At 52.6% G+C, this 22,861-nt stretch overlaps 1 protein-coding gene across 1 annotated transcript in view; it reads right to left on the reverse strand.

Moving 5' to 3' along the window:
* Nucleotides 1-22,861, reverse strand: part of P3H2 (prolyl 3-hydroxylase 2) — a 118,721-nt gene that overhangs the window by 32,400 nt on the left and 63,460 nt on the right. The window contains exon 2 of the mRNA XM_053311923.1: nt 714-860. Within this exon, the coding sequence (XP_053167898.1) occupies nt 714-860 (147 nt within the window). The remainder of the gene's footprint in view (nt 1-713; nt 861-22,861) is intronic.

Raw genomic sequence — 22,861 nt, forward strand, 5'->3', positions numbered from 1 at the left:
CCCCCCCACCCGCCCCCTGGAAAAAGGCCAGTGAAAAAGACTGGAAAAGGCCAGTGAAAATGCCTTTCCAGATGGAGTTGCCCAACCCTCCCTGCCAGGACACGCCTGTGCCAGGCCCTGAGAACGAGGAGCCCTCCCAGAGAAGGGCCCCTCTGCTGGCTCCCAACACCCACGGAGGAGCACCCTGAGCCCGCCACCCGGTGCCACCCGACAGCCAGGAAGGCTGCGCACCCCACCCAGGAGGACAGGTTGTGTGTCTGCAGAATCAAGGCAGGAGGAGGAGGAGGAAGTGAACATGAGCTAGCTGCAATCTGGGGAGGACAGCAGTGGCCCACCGGCGTGGCTTACCCAGCACTGCAGTGAGGACGGAGCAAAAGCATGCCCCACACCATCCTGGGGCGAGCACACGGCCACTTTCTCATCCTCCTGCCTTGATGGCTGCCAACACATGGCCGGTTCTTGGGCATGTGCACAGGGTTTGGAGCCTGGCTGGTTGCTTCTCCTGTTGGTCATGAGGATGGGCCCAATGAATATGCAGACCCCCTTCTGGGGAATTGTCCTCCTCCTTACTGAAGGCTTCCTCTGATGCTCCTCAGGTATTTTGCCTGGCAGGATCCTCCAAACTGCTCTGGACTTTCCTTCAGAAAGCTGCAATGGTGGTGATGCTACTGAAGCCCTGCCAAGGGACCCCTTCTGCCGCCTCCCAGCCTTACCATGTGCTGCCTGGCCTCTCGGTCCACCAAATCGACCTTCCCCGCCATGGTCTTGTACTTCTCAATGTCCTGCTGCACCTCCATGTGCTCCGGGTTGGCCAAAAAGAAGGTGTGTGCGGCATCGGCCGCCTTGTCCAGCTGGTTTAACTAGGAAGGAGGGAAAGAAAGAAAGAAAGAAAGAAAGAAAGAAAGAAAGAAAGAAAGAAAGAAAGAAAGAAAGAAAGAAAGAAAGAAAGAAAGTCACTCTCTCTCCCAGGGAACAGGCGCTTCTGCTCCACAAGCAGTCCCTCCCATTCTTATCATTGGTACTCATTAAAATATTTTATACGGCTTCTCTGTTAAATTATCCAAAGCAGTTTACAACAGCCCATCGCAAAATCATAAAGACACAAGAAACCAGCAGCAGCAGCAGCAGCAACAATCTGCCTACAATCACATGAAAACGAAGATGAAGACCAGTCAACGCAGCAGCCACCCATCGCCCCTTTGAAGTCCTGGAGAAGAAAAGGTCACGGCTTGCCACCTGAATGGCCCAAGAGGCGATGCCAGCCAAGCCTCTGAGGCTGGAGATGGTCTGTAGCCCTCAGACTAGTAGCCATTGATAGACCTGTCCTCCGCGAATTTGTCTAAACCCCCTTTAAAGCCATCCAAGCTGGTGGCCGTCACCACATGCCATGGCAAGGAATTCCATAGATGCATTATGCGCTGTGTGAAAAAGCACTTCCTCTTGTCGGTCCTAAATTTCCCAACCTTCAGTTTTAAGGGGTGACCTGTGGTTCTAGTGTTATGTGAGAGGGAGAAGAATTTCTCTCTCTCCACTTTCTCCACTCCATGCATGATTTTATAGACCTCTATCATGTCTCCCCGCAGTCGTCGTTTCTCTAAACTAAAAAGCCCCAGGTGTTGTAGCCTTGCCTCCTAAGGAAGGTGCTCCAGGCCCCTGATCATCTTGGTTGCCCTCTTCTGCACCTTTTCCCAGTTCTGCAGTGTCCTGCTTAAGATACGGTGACCATGTTCCTTTGAATGGCCTCTCCACACATGCTCCCAATCTCTGTTTAAGCAGACTTGATGGGTCTTTGGTCTGACCTAGCAAGGCAGTCCTTGCCCGTTTCCCCCACGCAGACCACTGCCACACCATGTTTCTCAAAAAGATGAGTGGTTTAGCATTGAGCACAGCCCAGAGGCCAGCTGGCCGGCTTTGGATGCCTCCGGCAAGGCGGACTCTCTCTTGCATGCCCATGAAACTGTTGCTGAGAACGAGTCCTTTTTCGGAAACTGGAAGTGCCTGCCAGGGTTCATCAAACAGACTGTTTGTTGAATTGGCAACGAGAGACAGCACCTTTTGTACTGTGCAAACAGTTCGGCAGAGCCCGAAGAAAACACTCCAGTGAAAGAGCAGGCGCACATCGTGGTGACCAGGGTGCTTTCTCCTGCCTGCTCAAGAGGCCCAAAGCAAGAGAAGGCCCTGTGTAGGGCAGCTTCCCTCTGGCCTGTGGGCAACCTCCGTGCTGGTTTCCATGGCTAAAAAAACAACTCAGTTTCCCTGAAGTCAGGCAACCAGCAAACTCTTCCTGGTCATTTGGATCCTGATTAGCCTCCTACTCTGGTTTGGGGGCTGGACACATTCCCGTTTTCTGAGTGTGTGTGGGTTACAAATAAGGTAGGTAGAGGGTGCAGGCAGGCAGGCAGTGAGGCCATGCACACAAGCAAAAACTGTGTTCTGCCCGGATCTGGGAGCTACGTGTGCTCCCAATTTTCGGTTGTGTGGAAGCAAGGGAGGAGGAAAAGCTGGGTAGAATTGACTAAGCCCTTTCTCACAATCTTGAGAAAGGGCTCGAAGGGGAGAGGGGAGGAATTGCCTTTAAAAGCTCACCTTCCCGCAGATGATGGGTTCCTCTTTGCTGGGCGTGTGGATCACGCACCCAGACGATGCTCCGCCACTGCCAGCAACAGGGGGGTTTGGGGGCCGGGAGGCCCTCGGAACTCCCACAATGCACCACGGTCGGAAAAACAAGCTCCAGGGAGGGCTTGCTCCCTTAACCTCTGTTTGAAGGTGGGCTTCCTAAGCAGTTTTGCCATGGCGCCACCACTGGGAGCTGAGCGGCTCCCGATGGTTCTCACACGCAGGCAAAACCGGGCCGGGCTGCTTTAACTCGCTTTTGCCTGCACATGAGAACAGCCTCATTGTGTGGAAGCAAGGCCGGAGGAGAACCTGGGTAGCTTTTCCTCTTACCTTGCTTCCACACAACCAAAGATTGGGAGCACACACAGCTCCCAAACCCAGGTAGCACACAACTTATGATGGTGTGCATGGCCTCACTGTCTGCTAAGCGGCAGCAGGGGACGAGGGCTCCAACTGCCTAGCAGCTGTACCAGAGGAAATGCCCCCTGGCCCAGCGATGGCTTAGCAGATTTCCATGGATGGTGCCTCCAACCTTGGTTTTGGCTCACACACGACTGGCCAACGTGAGTGCTCCCACCTCCCGAACCAGGGTAGGAGGCTGCTCCTCCCCTCATTCTGATCGTGTGAACTGCCCTAAGATCCACTGGTGGGTGAAGCCATTGCCCGGGTCTGAAGACATTTCACACATGCAAAGGTGACCATGGAATCCTGTCAGCTAAGATGTCAATCCTCTGAAGTGTCAGACAGCCAGACAAACCAGATTTCCAGTGTGTAAAAAGTTCCTCTTTCATGCTGTCCCTATAAGTGAGGAAATGAAGATCTCCAAGTGGGTGCTTAGTTCTCTTTCAAGAGAAGCAACTCTGAGGCCACACTTTCTTTTGTTCCTGGCACTTTCTAGATTACCCGCTCAACAGTGGCAAAATGCTTCATTTCGGGCAAATCACTTTCAAAACATAAATAGCAAAGCGCCCAGCAGGGGGAGCAGTCTCACAGAAACTCACAGCCAGAAGACAGCGCAACCTTTTTACGCGGGACACAGAATGTTGTAGCAATAAATCGCAGCGACTAAATCTGAAACAAGGCATCGGAAATGTGAACGGCACCCTGCTGTCGGCGTAGGGACTGCGGTGTCACAACACAGCACACTTTGGAGAAACATTGTGATCCCATTGCAGGGTCTAATCTGGAAAGCGTCCTGGCTGGATTCTGAGCAACTCTTTTGCATCTCTGAGAATTGCCTCCTGATCCCATGGCACCTGCATTAGCAAGTCAATAAGAAAGCCTTTGGGGATTTTGTGCCATTTCCCCCTAGTTTGATCCTGACTTTTATTTGCCTGTACACTCTGCTCCTTTCTCTCACTCCAACAGCCAAGGCTTTTACTTTTTTAAATACAGCATTGTATTAAATGCTTCATGCTACGTCAGCCCTACCCGTGCACGGCTCAGCTACACACTCTGTGAAGGCTCTTGGATTCTGAGGGTGTCTCTTGGGCTCCGGGGATATCCATGTGGCATGCCCCTGGAGTGTCTGGGGGGTTCAGGGTGGCACAGATGGCCAACCTGCCTGGAAACTGTTGGTGGTGGCAGCAGAAACCCAAAAGGGAGCAACTGGGGTGTGTGTGAAGGGTTAAACCAACAGAGACCGGCATACTGGGTTCTCCACAAACCTGACTGTCTGCCTTCTCATGCAGCAATTCAGAAAAGCCTTGCAAATCGGCCACAGTGGATTTCCTCTGGAGCTGGGGGAGAATTTAAAGGCACGGATGAGAGGAAATGAGAGCCGAGACCAGCTCCAGGCTGGGTGAAGGGACTGGATGGGTCCAGAGCTCCTTTGGGAGTGGCACAGTAAGGCCTGGCCACGGGGGCAGGTAAGGACACAGCCGAGGGACTGCCGGCTGCAGGCTGGCCATAAAGAGCCACAGAGATGGTTCAAGAGCAGTACGGGCGGCTCCAGTTAGAAGGAAGACAAACACCGAGGGATGTGCGGAAGAAGGCAGCCCTTGTAAGGGATGCCAAGAAGTCTCCTGTGGGCGGAAGGCGGCTCCATCAGAGACTGGTGGCAGGTTAGGGACCCCTTGGCTCACAAAGTTAAATCTGAACATAGCGTGCCTTCCTGCCGAAAGAGAGAATGATTCCCTCTGAAACGAAGCCTTAACTCGAGAACCTCCTTCAAAAGCTAGCAAACAAGACATTCACATCCTGACTACTGCCCTCCACCCCCCAAAGGTCCTCTAGTCCAACCCCACCAGGCCAAAAAGAGGACCCCCACCCCACCCTTCCTTTGTGGGCCCACAAGCACACAAGCAACACAAAGAGCAAAGCGGGCTGGGTGGCTCCTTCTAGCGTGGCAGGACAGGCACAAGTTGTGTGCATCTGTGAGCGACTCCTTCTCCTGTCTCTGAAATGGGGATCAATCGGATGTTAAGCAGAGGGAGCAAAATGTGCTTGGGAGACTTCTTTGGCTAGAATACCACACCAGGCACAATTGTGGCTGGATACGCCTTGCCCCAACCTCACCACACATTCCACACCTCTCCTCTTCACAAGGCATTTCCCATGAGAAAGTTTCCTGAAGGAAACCTTTTCAAGGGTAGTTGGGACACCCCAAATACTACACCGCCCAAGAGCTTATGAGGGGAGGAGGAAGGCTCTCCTCGGCCTCAGGGGCAAGACCACAGCACAGAACTGCCGGAATTGGGGAGACCGGAAGCAGACGCAGAAGACACTGCCAAGACAGGGACATGGCCTGGATTTGATTTGCACCATGAATCCCTGGGCAGGAATCTCCGGGGCATCTTCTGGCCACCACCAGCCGGGCCGGGAGGAACATACCAGGGAGATTCATCACAAATCCGTTATTCTTTCCAGTAGGGCTTTTAAACAAACTTCTTCTGTCTCAGACTCTTCACCCATAAATGATCCTGCTCCCTGTGGCAAACGAAATGTCCATTTGTACTGGACTAATCCCTTGGATTTTCAGCTGTGGGTTTCAGAATAACAACAACAACTTCATTATTATGCAAGATTACTTTTTCCTCCCACTCTCCCAACACTAGGACCAGGGGTCATGCCATGAAACTGAAGGCCAGGGCATTTAGGAGCGACAAAAGGAAGTACAGGAGACCCTCATTTTCCGTGGATTTGCCTATTTGCGGGCCCCCTGCCTGCACACCAGTTCAGTTATCCCGGGGGTAGTTCCACTTATTGGCAGGTGTCTCGCCTCTCAGTCACTGCATTCCCAGCCACTCGCTCTGCCAGGGAGGCTTCAAGAGGGGCACAGGGGAGCGGATTCCTTCCTGGCTGCTGAGGGAGGCTCTTTCAACCTCCCAGGGTGCCAGCTGGGCAGCAAGCAGAGGGGCCATCTAAAGGGCCATCTCTCTGCTTCCCGGCAAAGGGAGCCTTCAAGAGGCCGGGTGAATGGCTGGCGCATCTTTAAGTGTCCCAGCCACTTGCCTGCCTGAGTGCCAAACCTAGCCCCATTGTTTGGGTAAGGTTAAGCACTCAAATATCACAGATTTGTGGAACGGAACCCCTGCAAAAAAAGGAGGGCCTCGTGCACTTCTTCATGCAGTGCATAATCAAGCTATGGAACTCTCTGCCACAGGATGTGGAGGGACATAGGAAGCTGACATGTACTGAGTCAGACCATTGGTCTATCTAGCTCAGTATTATCTTCACAGACTGGCAGCGGCTTCTCCGAGGTTGCAGGCAGGAATCTCTCTCAGCCTTATCTCGGAAAAGACAGGGAAGGAACCTGGAACCTTCTGCTCTTCCCAGAGCGGCTCCATCCTCTGAGGGGAATCTCTTACTGTCCGACTCCTCACACTTCCAGTCTCCCTTTCATATGCAACCAGGGTAGACCCTGCTTAGCTAAGGGGACAAGTCATGCTTGCTACCACCAGACCAGCTCTCCTCCCTCTGATGGCCACTAGCTTGGTTGGCTTTAAAAGGGGCTTAGATAAATTCCTGGCACAGAGGTCTATCAATGGCTACTAGTCTGGTGGCTATAGGCCACCTCCAGCCTCAAAGGCACAATGCCTCTTCATACCAGTTGCAGGGGAGCAACAGCAGGAGAGAAAGCATGCCCTCATCTCTTGCCCGTGGGCTTTTCAGGGGCATCTGGTGAGCCAGGGTGTGGAACAGGATGCTGGACGGAGTGGGCATTGGGCCTGATCCACTAGGGCTGTCCTTAGGTTCTTGTTTGTTAACCACCCCGAAACATGCCCACATCTCTTGCTTCTGTTCTCTCACAACAGCTTCTATTCACGTGGAGAGGGAAAATCCATTACAACCCTTCATTTCACATCCTGTTGAAACTTGGAGCAGGTCCGATCTTCTCTCCAGCACAACGCACAAGAATTTGGTCCTCATCATCTCTGCAAAGGCCTTGGCAGCGGCAGCCGCTAACAGCCCCCTGGAGGGGCACGGTTGCTTCTTCTCTCGGAGGCAGCGGCCCAGCCTTCCTCCCCGGGCTGCGTTGACGGAGCGTACACCGTGTTCTGCACGGAGCACGTCCCGGCAAGAACCGCGAGGTGAGCAAACAGTCCCTGGAGGGCTGTGGCTGCTGCCCCACCTTCTGACTTCCAGGCACAAACATGCCCGTTTTTGCTCCTTGAAACCTCAAGCGTTCCTTTATCCATCCGTGCGAGTGCTTTGCATTTCTGGTGGCCACTTCAAACAGCCCTTGAAATGTTTCCTCTAGGAAAGTATCTGATGGGAAATACCTGCGGGGGGGGGGAGAATGTGGAGGGGGGGGGCTGTACATGCCCAAGGTCATTTTTGCACAAAGGCCAGAGGTGGAAAGGAAGAGATGACACTCGACCCTGCAGAGATTTGCCCATAGGGAGGGCTGTCTGGGTCTGGAATGTGCCAGCTTGCTGTGTTCTCTCATCAAAACATTCATCTATCTGATAATCACACTGAAAAGGGTGGGGGTAAGATACCCGATTTTTGGAGTCTAGCCCTTGGATCCACCTGGGATCACGCCCAGACCCCTCTAGGCTTTCTATCAGTTCCCAGCATCCCTGTTTGCTGCTGCACACAGGAGGCCCAACCAGTGGCTCGCTGGGGGGCTCTCCTCCCCACCGCCACCTCTGTGACTAGGGATAATGGAAGCTGTAGTCCACAGCACTGGGGAGCCCCAGGCTGGGAAGCCCTGCTCCACTTGAATATTTGGAAATAATTCAGGTTTTGCAAAAACACAGTGACTCTCCAGTGGTCCCTCATCTAAAGGGAACCGGAGCTGGGGAGCAGTGCCTGTGGGACCTCTTGCCACTGGAGGAAGTGGGGAGCCTGCTGCAAAATGCTTCTGTGAATCCAGCAACTCTTTTAATAAATAAAATAAAATAAACTCTTTGCATCTCCTTGGGAAGGCCTGGGCCCGAAGTGGAGGCATTCGTTCTGCTTGGAGATGGCCTTTGAGAGTGGTCAGAAGTTTTATAACTGTGACCAACTATGCGAGGATTGCATAAGTTGGAAAACCAGAGGGCAGGCAATGAATGGAGACAGCTCCATCTGGAAATAGAAAAGCAATTTTGGGATGTGGCAGAGAGAAGAAATGAAACCCATAAATCCCAAGGAGAAAGGAGACCTTTTTGTGTTCTTAAGTGCTCCCTCCAAAGCTACTCCGAGTCTTTAAGGAAGTGGGTTTAAGTGCTGGGCTTTTGAGCTGGGACAATTGATTTAGCAGAAGCTGAAACAGACCACATCTGCCAAATGCTGGATGTTTTGGAGGCCATGGAGACAACAATGAGCAGACCTCGAAGCTGCTGCACTGCTGGACGGAATCACAAGCCCTGGTTTTGTTTCATAGGACAGAAACAGCATCATGACAGGAGTGGCAGAGGTAACGACTTAAATCCTTGGAGGGAGGAAGAACAGAAAGACTCTCTGGTTTGGGAAGCTGGGTTTTAGGATGGCCTCGAAGGAAGGAGGGCAGCAACCTTACACGGCTCGAAGATCCTTTCAGTCAGCTAAAAAGCGGCATCCTATAGAGCAGGGTGAGGCCACTCTGCCTCTCCAGGGTGCTTTCCAGATCAACCCCCAGCGCAGTGTCACAACCTAGCTGCGATGGGTGCTTCTGCACTTCCGGTGTTGTGACACTGCAGTCCCTACGTTGCCAGCAGGGCGCCGTTCACATTTCCGATGCCTCGTTTTGGATTTTATGGCTGCGATTTAGTGCTATAACAATGTATGTCTGATGCGAAAAAGTAGCTTTCATTTCCACGGATCCTGGGGATCGTTTTCAATGCGACTCTGCCAAGCCGAAGCATTTCACCACGGTTGAAGCGGGTAATCTGGAAAGGGCCCAGCAGCTGTTGAACTACAACTCCCATTTTCCCCAGCCTCAATCAGCTGTGGCCGGGGATGACGGACTTGTCGTTCAACAACAGCTGGTGAGACAAGGTTCCCTACCCTGCGACAGAAGACCACTGGAGCCTCTTCTTCTCACAAGCAGCGGAAAGGGCGGGCTGAGGGGAAGGCTGGTCCAACGTGCCTTCTCCGCAGACGAACCATTCTTCCGCCTTGGATGGGTGGATCGCCCCGCCCCCCCCCGACAAGCCCCGGCCCCGGCTGGTAGCGCTGAAGGCCAGGCTGCCGGGATGATGCGTTGCCCTGTGTGGCCCCGCCCCCGGAGGCCCAGTAATGCACCGCACAACTGTACAGGGCATTGGAGGGATCGCCCCTCCCCGGGTCAGACACACAATCAGATAAACGGGGTCAGGAGAGCGCTGGCTCCACAAGCGGGTTTGCCGCCATGGTGCTCCCAGGATAGCCTCATTGTTTTAAAAATACTAACCATTTTTAAAAATACAAAATACTTTTAAAAACTGCAGAAAGGAGGTGGCATTTGGGGAGAGATTTTCTGCCTTCAGTCTCCCCATAAGCAGGGATGCCTCTTCTGATCCTGTCTAAGAGGCATTCCGCTCACTTTCACACAGGGCCAAGAGCAGGTTCGGGCCCCAGTGAAACTTTTTTCCGGGCCCCCGGCATGAGCCCCCCCCAATGCATCCACCACCATTGTGAGCCCCCCCCCCCCCGCCACCACAAGGCTGAACCGCTGATCTTTAAAATAATTCTAGCTGCCATGTGCGTGGCCGGGGGCGTGGGGGGTGATCTCAGCACCACCCCCCTGTAGTGGCGGGCAGAGCAGAAGTGGCCACGGAGCCTGACCATCTGGCCCAGTGGCCCTTGAGAACTGCAAGGTGCTCCAGCACGCCTGTGCCGTTTGAAGAGAGTGTCGGGCTAGAATGGTTTGAAAGAGGGGCATGTGGCAGCAGCAGGCCAGGCGCGGGGTGGCGGCAGGAGGCACAACAAAAACATATGCAATATAGTCAGGCCCTGAGCGCCCCCCCCCCCCCCCGCTGGCCCTGCTTTCACACAGGAGCGAATTCATCTAAAATGGTGTCTGCTGTGAACTATACGTGTGTGTGTGCCGTCAGGTCGGTGTCGACTCCTGGCGCCCACAGAGCCCTGTGGTTTTCATTGGTAGCATACAGGAGGCGTTGACCATTGCCTCCTCCCGCACAGTATGAGATGATGCCTTTCAGCATCTTCCTGTATCGCTGCTGCCCAATATAGTACCAGTGGGGATTCGAACTGGCAACCTTCTGCTTGTTAGTCAAGCATTTCTCTATTCTTCACCACAGATGTTTGAATCCTATGTTGAGTCCTCAAACAAAACAATTGTTTTGTTGAGTCCCAGATTTATGGAGATTCATTTGATTAATTAGTCAATTAATGTCCATTAAAACCCATCTGATCCATCCACTTAAGATTCCTTTAAGGGTGTGGCAGACCTACCCGCAGGCCTCTGTTTGACTTGTGAGCCTGCCAGGATCCCGGGGAACACCCTTGGCTTCTGGGCCCTCGCCATTGGTTAGAGATGGCCCAGCTGCCCAGTTCCACCCCTGAAGCAGGCACGGGATGCCTCCGGCTCTACCCCTTGGCAAGGGGAACCCACAGGCCATCTGGCCACTACGCAAACGGCAAGGGTGGCTTCAGAGACCAAACCTCCGGCTCCCTCCCTGCGGCCGGAGTGGCTTGATCATCATGGCTAAACACTGACCAGAGAGGCAGGTTTCATTTCCTGCGAGCCTGGTTCCAATTATGCCAGCCGGCTGAGACACGTTGCCCCCCCCCCGCCGGCCCCCGTCTCCTTCCCTGGCCCGCCTGCCACCAACCAGAACCTGCTTCAGCCAGCGGAGGCGGGGAGGTGGGATGAGCGCATCAAGGGCTCAGAAGGGGCACTTCTGGAAACACCTCCCGGCAGGGAGTGGGCCACTTTCATACCCGTTGTGGGCCAGGCCTATGCTGTGTGTGTGACCCCCCCCCCAGGCCAAATGCATCCCATTCCTCATGCCTTGCAGCCTGCCGGGTTTCGGGACCCCCTCTCGGGGCAGGGCATTGTGGCTCCAGGGTGGTAGCAAACAGGGAAGCTGCTTGAGTCCAAGCAGGAGTCCTACCAAAGCCAGGGAGACACTGAAGCCAAGCTCTGGGCTGGGCCCAACTCCTCTTTGGTGTGCACCTCTGGAGCACCTCGCTATTGGGGCTAATCGCCTTGGATAGACTTTGCCTCTTCCACGATCTCGCCCAATCCCCTTCTAAAGTCACGAGTGCTCGTGGCCATCATTTTAGCTTGTGGCTGTGAGTTCCAAAGTTAATTATATGTGGTGTGTCTTTTCTTTGGTTTGTCCTTAATCTCCTGCCCATCAATTTAGTTGTGTGAATCCAAATTCTGGTATTACAAATTTCTGTCTAAGTTTTCCTACACCATGCAAGATTTGATAAACCTCTAACTTCATGCTTGCCTGCTGTTGTCTGCTTCTTTTTTTCTAAATTAAAAAGCCCAAAATGTTTTAGCTAGTTATCACAGGGAAGATGCTCGAACCCCCATCTGGCCAACCTGTTTCTGCACCTCTTCCTGCTCGGTATCCTTTCTGAGGTGGGGGCAACCAAACCTGAACCGGGGCCATTACTACTGTGCTATTTTAGCTCGCCATGATATTGTCCTGTAAAAACTCTGCTATGGTATTTTAACTACTCTGTGAAAAATATGGCTCCAATTATCTCCATGCTCAGAATCTGAAAAATTAGGAACAGCCCGAGAAAATACGATGTTTTGAAAATAACTTTCCAAAGGCAGAATGCAAGATTTTTATGGGTGTTGGGGATCCATTTGGATCCAGAAGAGTGCAGATGACAATGCGCCATGGAAAGATTGTTCCTCACAGACTGCCAGCAACCACAACACAAGACTGCTCCAAACCATGCAGAAGTGGGTTTCCATCCCGTTTCACTTCAGGAAGCCCCCTTGCCACCCACGCTAGGCAATCAGGCGCCTGTTGCTGGCCCCAGCATAAGAGGAAAGGTGTGTGGAGTGGCAAGGTGGAGGGCTGGTGGAAAGGGGACCCCCGCCCCACCGAGCTCAGGGGCAGAGCAGCTGCTGAGCAGCGACAGGCTCAGGCCGGCAGCCCCTCTCTCCACGGCAGTGCGCATCAGAGCCGCCACGCCCCCTGCATCTGACATCACGTGCTGGCCACGAGGCTTCTGTCTGATGCCACATGCTGGCCACCCCTCCTGGGCCTGACCTCATTCCCCTCCCTCACATCCAAGCAAGGGAGAGTAAGCTAACAGGTACTCAGCTGGGAACGAGGCGCCAGCTGGGAAGGAGAGGGGGACGGGCCACGAAACCCCCCTTCCGGGTGCTGGCCATGCCCCCGTGTCGGTATTCTGAGACACTGACGCAGCGGACATGGCCAGCTTCCAGAAGGGGGGTTCCATGGCCCGGCCCCCTCTCCTTCCCAGCTGGAGAGCAAAGGGCTGGCTGGGTGCTTGCTTTCTCTGCCCCACTCAGAGCGAAGGAGAGAAAGCAAGTCAGCACCCAGCTGGCAACGAATCACTGGCGGGGAAAGAGGGGGACGGTGTGGCCCTCCTCGGTGTTGGCCAAGCCCCCTGTGTCTGACATCCCAGCTGCCCTGGGGGAAGTGTGGGCACTGGGCACCATGGTGGCCCCCCACTCCGGCTGGCCCAGGGATATGTGCTCCCCCTTGTCCAGTAGTGGTGCAGCAGGCTGAAGGCCCCAGGGCCAATCCCTGGCAGCATTTCCAGGTCGGTCTGGGAAAGACCTTTGTCTGAAAGCACCTTGGAGAGCCGCTGCCAGTCAGTGTAGACAAGACTGAGCTAGAAGGACCCACCCTCCGACTCGGTACAAAGGCAACTCCATCTGTGCACAAGCCCGTCTAACCGAGGAATGGCTGGGGCAGAATGAGCCCCCACACCCTCGGGAAAAGGTGGAACAGGTATATTTTGGCCTCAATGAAGGGCATGTCCAAAGGACAGTGCCCAAGGATCTGTGTCTTGATCCGTAAGAACCCAAGAAGCACTGGATCAGCCAAAGAGACTTGGGGGCCAGCTGGCAAGCAGGGTGGCCACCTTTGCCAGCTAAATGCCCCCAGCATCTGGTGATTGATTGATTGATTGATTGCTGACAAGTCTGTGTCGACTCCTAGCGACCAGATAGATAGATTCTCTCCAGGATGATCTATCTTCAACCTCTGGAATCCCAAGGTATTTTGCCTCTGAACCTGAAGCCTAAGAGAGCTTTAAAGACTTGACCCCCCCCAACCACCAACCTTAGACAATCAGGTTTATTACGTTCCTGTAAAGTCAAGAATTACAAGGGGGGGAAATAAAAGCTTCCTTCTCTCCGCACTATTCGCAACATTATAAGCCCCGCCAGGTCCCCTTCTCAAACCTTTCTTTTCTCAATTAAAAAACACACCAAATGCTTCCGCCTTTCCTTGCAGGGAAGAGGCTCCCTCCAGCCCCTTAAAGACTCCTGTGGCCCTTTCCTGTGCCTTTCTCAGCTCGCGGACAATGGCACTCAAGGAGCACAACGACAGGTGTGCCACTCTCTGTTGGGGAAAGGACCGTCGCTCAGTCGAGGTACAGCCCCTGCTTTGCTTGCAGAAGGTCCCAGGTTCAATCCCTGGCGGCATCTCCAGGTAGGGCTGGGAAAGACTCCTGGCTGGAACCTTGGAGAGCTGCTGCCAGTCAGTGTAGACCAGTACTGAGCTAGATGGACCAAAGCTCTGGCTTGGCTTCCCATGTAAGCTGGCACTGATGCATATACAAGCTGAGTAAGAGGCAGCGGAAGCTCAGAAGCACACCAGTCGGATCTAGCAAAAGGAATGTCCTCTGCAATGCTCTCTTCTTCATCTCTTTGGCAGGACACGCAGCAGATGCTTGGTCTCCCTCCAAAGACAGCTGTCGCCTCCCATTCCCATGAAGGAGCCGAGCCCACCAAAAGACCAAAATTAGCCTCACAAGCCGCTGAACGGAGCCAGGTGGGAAGAGACGGTTTGCTCAGTCTCTGAATGCCACCATCATGGATTCTTCCAATGCCCACGCCTGGAAAGGATGCTCTTGTTTATTGTGCCAAAGATACAGTGATTCATTCTGTACAGGACGGCCTTTGCCGGCAGCGCTCTCTCTGCCCTCTCCACAGCCGGCATGCTGAAGGATGACGTCACCACTGAAGAGAAGCACTTTTCTCCGCTACAAAAGGGCTCCGTTCTTTGCACTTGGAATCTACCCTGGAGATTCCAAATCAGGAATCTGGAAACCAGACTTCACTTCTTTGTGACTCAGTTTCCCTTGTTGCTAACTTGGTCTGAAAGCCACAAACCAGGCATCTTGGGAGAGCCGAGGGCTGTAGGCGAAAGCTTCAGTGGTGCTATTTTAGGGGCCGCGTCCTGTCGCCGGGCTTTTCTCCGCTGACCTCATAAGAATGCCTTCATCGGTCTCCTTGCAAGGCCTCCCTCCAGAAACCCTCACAAGTGGCTCTTTGTTGTTGCGTCTGTCCGCACCCGAGGCCTTCTTTGAAAGTCAGGCATGCCTCATTCTGTAAAAGGCTGTTTACGGAGACGCGGAAATGCTATAAAGGGAGAAGTCGTGTAGGGTCACGTCTGGTAATGTCGTTGCCTCCTTTTGAACGGGGGCCAATATAGCCATGGCTTCTTACAGCTGTGCTTCCTGCCTGACAAGGGTCTGCCTTTGCTCTGAGGTTCCACTGGGCTCATCAGTCCCAAACAGGGAGCATCCTGTTGTCAAGAGAGTGTGGTGGGCGGGGGGAGCTTTCATGGAAATGACGGAGAGGAAAGCGAAAGGGGCTGTCCAGAACGAGTGTCCTTCCCGTGATGTACCAGTCATGTTTTCTCATGGATAAAATACATGTTTTTTCTTTTTAAATGAACTGAGATCTTTTTATGCTCCCAGGCAACTATTCCAATCACACAAAGACTGCAAACTTCTTGGTAAAAGAGAAAGCCAAGGATGTGGTGGACTGGACATCGCCTTTTAAACCTTTGGGGGCTGCTCAGTGGCCCTTCTAAAAGCAGAGCAACCTCCCACTGGACAAGCACAGCCCTGGTCCAGGGCTCTGGTGACGGTTCACTCAGGCTTTTAAAAATGGGTTTTTTAATTTGATTCTATTTTTTAAAGGGTTTTTAAAAATGTTTTGTATTGTATGTTGTATGTTTTGTGTTATGATTTGTTTGTTGTGTTTATGTGTTCTTACTGGATGCTATTTAATGTGTTGGTAGCCACCCAGAGAACAATTTGTTATGGGGTGGCTAACAAATGAAGTTTATTTATATCCTCCTCCTCCTCCTCCTCATCATCATCATCATCATGGCACATGATTTCGGCTGCACTTTTAACATGCAGCCTGCTGTGTACTCCAAGGTAACAGTGAGGAACCTTTGCAAGAACCAGGAGTGGGTCAAGGCTCCCATCTGGTAGAAGCAGATTGTCTGCTGTATTCTGCAGAGCTTCCTCGTTTGCAAGAGCTTCGTCAGACGGGGACAGCCTCCTCCAACCATTGCAGCTGAGCATCAGAGGCCAGAGCGGACACCCTCGCAGTCTGCTAAAGGCCACTTCAGAGAGCATTTGAAGAAACATGTTATGCTCATTGATGGGATTAATGCAAAACACATATTTGGTGCAACTGCTAGGAAACAGAACAATTCAGTCTTCCCAGGAAGACAAAGAGGGAGCAGAACAAGGCTAGGATATAGGCTCCATTTACACGAAGACATCTGAACTGGTTTTAAATCACTTTAACTGCCATAATTTCCTTGGGGGCAGGAGAGAACGGAGCCAAAACAGTCACACCATGTGGGTGTAATGGAGACGCCAGGAAACAGGTCCTTGTTTCTGTTACTTCTGGACATCTTTTTTATCCTGCCTTTCTGCCTCAATATGAGACACCTGGGACAGCTCACAGCAAATCAAAGCACGATCATAACACCACACAGAACCAGAAACAAATCAACCACCACAACCAACAATACAGGGACCGTGCAAGTGAAGAAGGGCTGCACCAAGAGTGTGTCCATCCAGACATCCTAATGCTCTCCTGCTGTGTCCCTTCATCATGTGTGAGGGCTGCTCATCCAAATAGCCCCTCCACCTACACCACAAATATTTGGCGGGTGTTTCGGGGCCATTTGGATGAGTGACCCCCACACATGATCAAGAGACATGCCGGGAGGGCACTGGGACATCCCGACGGGTGCACTCTCGACGTGGAACCTCTTTATTAATGTGTGCCAGCCCAGTGTTGCTGAAACCAGTTCATTGGCTCATGCAGCAGATCAAAAATGCAGCCCAGGTGAACCAGAGAGAGACCTGTCAAGTGCCCAGAAGTCCAAAGCTGGCCGATAGAAGAAGCAGAGTTTGGAACTAGCCCTGATGAGGCATCTTAAGGTGAGGGTCCCCAGCTGTATAGGTCCCCAGCCTTCAGTATGTTGTCAGACTAGAACCCCTCTCTTAGGACACACCCACACAACAGACTTAACTGGACTCAAGGAACTCTGGGAACTGTAGGAACCCTCTGGGAACTCAAGGAATCCTCAAGGAACTCTGGGAGCCGTAGCTCTGTGAAGGTGGGGTGGTCTAGGGGTCTCTGTTAGAGAATCCACAGCACCCTCACAAAGTTATGACTCACGGGTTTCTTTGGAGGAGTCATGACAACTAAACTGGTAGATGATGACTGATGTAAGTGCATAGAAGTTAGGGATGTGCAGAACCGGTTCACTTGCTAACCAGACTGCCGTAAACTTGGCCAGTTTGAGCAGTTCAATTGCGAACCGCTTTGAACTGGTTCATCGAACTGACTGGCCCAGCTGATTGGTTTCAGCGAACTGGTTTGCATTGCCATGCTTTAGTCAGAATTTGAACCGAATTCAGACTGAACCACACCAAACAGTCTGTGCACACCCCACACGCCACACAGAAGTCTGTCATGCTGATATGCCCGAATCCACCTTCCTGAGTGGCACTGTTTCTCTCCTCTCCTCTGTTCACAGGATAAACCATCTTCTCTTTCTCTCTCCATGATGTGCCCATCTCAGACCTGTAGGGAGTTCAAAAGGAAGCCCAGAAAGAAGGCAGCCAACTGGCCTCTATTTGTGGGTGTGAGCCCTGAGTGAAGGAAAGAACGCTGGGAGGGGGGCAAAGGCAACTTCCATGCACTGAAGGTGTTGTTGGCATAGGGTCATCCACATAATCCCCGCCCTCCATATTTGCAGCGGATAAGTGGCATGAATGGGGCCGACCTGTATTTGGGCGTACACCGGTAGGTCTCTGTGCAACTGAACTCCAATACACGGAAAGAGAAGAGCTGGTCTTGTGATAGCGAGCACGAAGAGTCCCCTTTGCTAAGCAGCATCCACCTTGTTTTGCACTTGAATGGGCGACTACATGTATGAGCTCTGTAAGATCTTCCCCTCAGGGGATGGGATGCTTTGGGAAGAGCACCTGCCTGCTTCCATACAGAAGGTCCAAAGTTCCCTCCCTGGCAGCATCTCTAGATAGGGCTGAGAGAGACTCCTGCCTGTAGCCTTGGAGAAGCCGCTGCCAGTCTGTGTAGACAATGCTGAGCGAGATGGACCAAGGGTCTGACTCAGCGGAAGGCAGATTGCTATGTAACTGCTATGTATCTCCTATGGAATTTAAGGGCTGAGCCCCAGCAGAAGTGACCCCCCCCCCTCCAGGTCTTCATTTCTGCACAATCCATCTCCTTCAGCAACCAGCTCCAACTGTGTCCAGTGTCCAAGCACTTTGAAGCGTCTCTCCTGTCCCACAGCCAACAATGACGCCGCTAGGAAACACTCCTCTTCCCAGCTGTTCTGGTTGCTCGGGGCAAACGGAGGAACGGCCAGTTTGGGCCGATGGTTGTTAATGTGACAAAGCTGATGATAGACACGTCCTGGATCTCATGCCATGGAGAAAGGAGGAGAGTGAAGAAACAGAGGGACGGCCGTTCTCCTTATTGGCATAAAGAACAAGGCAAGTGGTCACACCAAAGTGGGCTTTGGGTGCTGTGCCTGGGTTTCAGCAAGTTCTGGATTTACAGTGCTGGGTATAAAGATAACAAATGGAGGAAGAGGCCAGAAGTCCATGGAGCTGGAACAGACTCCTGACAGGCTGCAAATGTTTTCCTAGCCTCCAGTCCACGGCCCTTGCTTTGGGCCCAGCATGACACCCATCTGGATCAGGCCCCAGGTCAGCTCTTGCAACTGAGGTTTGGATCTTCATCAACAGAATCCCAGTAGTGCCAAGCTCTACGGCACTCTTTGCTCCACCAGATGTTGTTGGCATGGGGGAAATGGACAGGCCCAGTCTTCCCTCTCACAGGGATTCCCTGATGTTGTTGACTACAACTCCCAGCATCCCCAGCTGCAATGGCATCTGGCTGGGGGTTATGGGAGTGGTATTCAACAGCATCTGAGAAAACCTGTTAGAGGGAACACTGGATCCAATCAGTAGGTGCAATCCTGCCCCCTCTCCTTCCTGTGGCAGCCCGGGAGTCGGGGTTGAGGGTGGTGGTGGTGGTGGTGCATGCAGACAGGCATGGGAAAGGCAGGGGAGAAATATAAATAGAGAGCAATGACTTCACCGGAGAAAGTGAAGTCAAAAAGAATGAAGTCACAGATGTGTATTGTCTACAGAGCGAGGGATGGCAAAGAAAGGCAGAGATGGGCCTCTGCTCGGCTGCTGAGAGCCCGCTTGCATGCAGAAGGTCCCAGGTTCTGCTTCCTGCCTAAAGAACCCCAAGCCACTGGAAGTTTTTGCAGGGCCATCGTCTGAATCCTTGGCGAACAACCCAGCGCTCGATGGACCAAGGGCCTGGCTCAGCACAAGGCAGGCGTCTACGTGCAAAGGAAAAGTGTGTGTTTTTGTGTCATGAATGATGCCTACACGAATGTATCATCTCTAGAGGCTCGGCTCAGCTTTTCCCTAGATCCAGTTCTTGAGCCATTAGGCATGCCACACATGCTATTTTGGGGCACACTCATTCATTCGCACACCGGTCAGCATTCAGCGGATGAAGCTGCCTGATACTGAGTCAGGCCATTACTCCATCCAGCTCAGATCTGGCTACTCTGACTGGCAGCAGCTCTAAAAAGTCACGGACAAGGCTACTCTGGCTCTCAAATGTCACAGACGAAGCCTGGATCAGAACATGCAGAACTACACTTTAGTCTTGGTTCTGTGTGATGTACACGAGGGGAGGAACCTTTCTACGGTACTTCCTCTCAGAACAAGCAGAGATTTGCCATGATGCCCAAACACAGCAAATTCTGATCTGTCACACAGGAATGTAGGAAGCTGCCTTCTACCGAGTCAGTATTGTTTACCCAGACTGGCAGCGGCTTCTCCATGGCGGCAGGCAGGAGCTTCTCTCAGCCCTATCTGGAGATGCTGCCAGGGAGGGAACTTGGGACCTTCTACATGCAAGCAGGCAGGCGATAAGAACATACATAAGAACAGACCAGAATTGTACGCAGTACTCCAGGTGTGGCCTCACCATCGTTTTGTATAGGGGCATTATAATATTAGCTGTTTTGTTTTCAATCCCCTTCCTAATGATCCCTAGCATGGAATTGGCCTTTTTCACAGCTGCCGCACATTGAGTCGACACTTTCAACGAGCTGCCCACCACGACCCCAAGATCTCTCTCCTGGTCAGTCACCGACAGCTCAGATCCCATCAGCATATACTTGAAGTTGGGGCTATTCGTCCCAACGTGCATCACTTTACACTTGCCAACACTGAACCGCATTTGCCATTTTGTCGCCCACTCCCCCAGTTTGGAGAGATCCTCAGTATGGAGAGATCTTTCTTCCCAGAGCGGCCCCATCCTCTAAATCAGTGGTTCTTTATGTGGGGTCCACCAGATGTTGCTGAACTAAATTCCTAGCATCCCCAGCCTCAATAAATTCTGTTCCTTGAAGATGATTGATTGATTGATTGATTGATTTCTATACCGCCCTTCCAAAAATGGCTCAGAGCGGTTTACACAGTGGAATAATAAATAAATAAATAAGATGGGTCCCTGTCCCCAAAGGGCTCACAATCTAAAAAGAATCAGATGATAGACACCAGCAACAGCCACTGGAAGTACTGTGCTGGGGGTGAGTAGGGCCAGTTACTCTCCCTCTGCTAAATAAAGAGAATCACCACATTAAAAGGTGCCTCTTTGCCAAGTTAGCAGGGGTTAATGATCTCAAAACTGTGGTGCACTCACTGGTAACTTCTCGGCTTGACTACTGCGATGAGCTGTACATGGGGCTGCCTTTGTATGTCATTCAGAAACTTTTGTTAGTTCAAAATGCAGCAGATTGGTCTCCAGGGGTTTTTGGAGAGACCATATCCGCCTGTTTTGGTACAGCTGCCCTAGCTGCCAATATGTTTCCGGGCAAAAAACAAAGTGCAAGTAATTACCTTTAAAGCCCTAAGCAGCTTAGGATCGGATGACCTGGGAGAGTGACTCCTCCTGCATGATCCCCACCACACATTCAGATCATCAAGAGGGGAAGTCTGTCTCTGGCTGCCGCCAGTTCGCCTGGTGGTGGCTTGCGAGCAGGCCTTCTCTGTAGCTGCTCCCGGGCTCTGGCATGCACTCCTTATGGCTATTAGAGGCTTAAGAGTTTTAGCAACCTTTAAAGGAGCCCTATAATATATATATCTCTCTCTTCAGCCTGGACTTTAGTGAGTATTGAAATGATTTTAAATTGGTCTCAATTTTGTTAAAGTAGTTTTTTCAAATCTGTGTTTATATTTGTGAACCACCTAGAGCCATCTGAGTGAGGCAGAATAAAAATCTAATTATTAACAACAACCACCACCACTGTGCTAAGGGATATCTCTTACAGTGCTCAAACATAGTCTCCCATACAAGTGCACACCAGGACAGACCCTGCATAGCAAAGGGGACAATTCACGCTTGCTACCACAAGACCAGGTTTTTGAGCAAGCCGGGGCATGAAACTGTAGTGCCCTAGGCGGCAGGGATTTACGCACAGCTATCCAATACGCCCAAATGCCACACAAGACTTTAAACCTAGCAAACAAGGTGAGCCAGCTCCGAAAGCATCATATCCACCCAGACTTGAGACCTAGATTCGGATCCTGCTCATTCACGGATTCCCCGAGGAGCTGTGGGTGCATCATAACCTCTCCACCTCAGGGTCCCTGTCCGTCAAATGGGAGCCACCGGGACCCCACAGACTCAATCACGAAAAGGAAATGGAACCTTGTCACACAGACACCCCACCCCCCATGGAGTCTGGAGACTTAAGTCATGTGCTCCCTTGGGTGCAGGGTCACGGCCTCCATTGCTCCCCAGGGAAGGGCTGGGGCTCCGTGGCAAGTCACCTGTTTTGCATGCAGAAGGCCCCAGGTTCAATCCCTGCCAGCCTCTCCAGGTAGGGCTGGGAAGAGACCCCTGCCTGGAACCTTGACGAGCCGCTGCCAGTCACTGTAGACCAGGGATTCCCAACGTTGGGTCCCAGATGTTTTTGGACTTCAGCTCCCATAATCCCCGAGCAAAGGCCACTGGGTCTGGGGATTATGGGAATCCCTGGTGTAGACAATGCTGAGCTAGCTGGACCAAGGGTCTGACTCGGTATAAGGCAGCTTCCTATGTTCCTTGTCCACTAGGCGGACACCACGCTTCACCTGATCACTTGAGATGCTAGGGAATGTACTGAACTGAATGAGAGGAGATGCCCCCAGATATGCACTGTTTCCTTCCGAATGGCCATAGGAATGCATGGAATTTCCGAACGGCCATTGGCCGTTTGGAAGCTCAGTTTGGAAGGAAGCAGTGCCTATCTGGGGGCATCCCCTCTCACTCATTTTCGGACCTCTTGACACTAGTCCACCATAGGACCTGCATGCAGAAGGTCCCCGGTTCAGTACCTGCAGAGCTGGGAAAACATCTGTCCGAAACCCTGGGAGGCTGCTGCTAGTCAGTAGAGACAATGCTGAGCTAGCTGGATCCATGGTCCAGCTCAGCAGTGCAGTGCACACAACCATAAGCTGGGTAGGAGAGGAGTCCCATTTCCCAGCCATGCGTTAGATAAAAGCAAGGAAGGAGGTGGGGAGCATCATCATCGGCTAAGCCCCAGTTTGGTAGGACCAGCGCGCCCGCCCCAGGCCCCATCCCCAGCTTCTGGTGGGGAAATTGCCCTACCCAGCCGGGGGCCTGGCAGACAAGCCAGCTCCCCATTACCACCTTGTATCCATCTCCCACAAGACGGCAGAAGAAGAGGAGCGCTCCCAGCTGCGCAAACGGCGTAGGACTCGTCTGCTTCCCAGTTTGTGGCCCTAGTACAAGGCAGCTGCCTATGGGGGACAGGGCAGGGCATCGGCTTTCCAAGCAAAAGGTCCCAAGTTCAAGCTCTGGCAGCATCTCCAGGTAGGGCTGGGGAAGATCCCTCTCTGAGAAAGCCTGGAGGGATGCTGCCAGCCAGAGCAGGCAAGACTGAGCTAGACGGACCAGTGGCCGGATTCAGCAGAAGGCAGCTTCCTAAGTGCCTAAGAAGACATGCCAAGCCATGCTCCACTTCCAATGGCTTTTCCAGGCCCAGACAGTCTGCGGCAGACTTTTCCATGTTTTTAGGAACGATTTTTGTCAGCGGTGCTGAAAGCCAGAGCAAAGCTGCCCGAGTGTGAAGTGGGCAGCCGTGCTCTGGATGCGTCTGGCACCGGCAGGGGCGGCTTCCGTGGCCTGCGCCGCTGGCATCTAATTCGTCTGAGAATTCGCTGTCCCCATCAGGCAGCCTCCTTCGAATCGGCCCTGAGCAGCAGCGGAGAGAACCGGTGGGGCCTGGCGGTGGACAATGCAGCTGCTTTGTTAGGAGCTCTTTGTGCTGCTGAAAAGGACCAGGGC

This window comes from Hemicordylus capensis, chromosome 3, assembly GCF_027244095.1.
Source record: "Hemicordylus capensis ecotype Gifberg chromosome 3, rHemCap1.1.pri, whole genome shotgun sequence".
NCBI lineage: Eukaryota > Metazoa > Chordata > Lepidosauria > Squamata > Cordylidae > Hemicordylus > Hemicordylus capensis.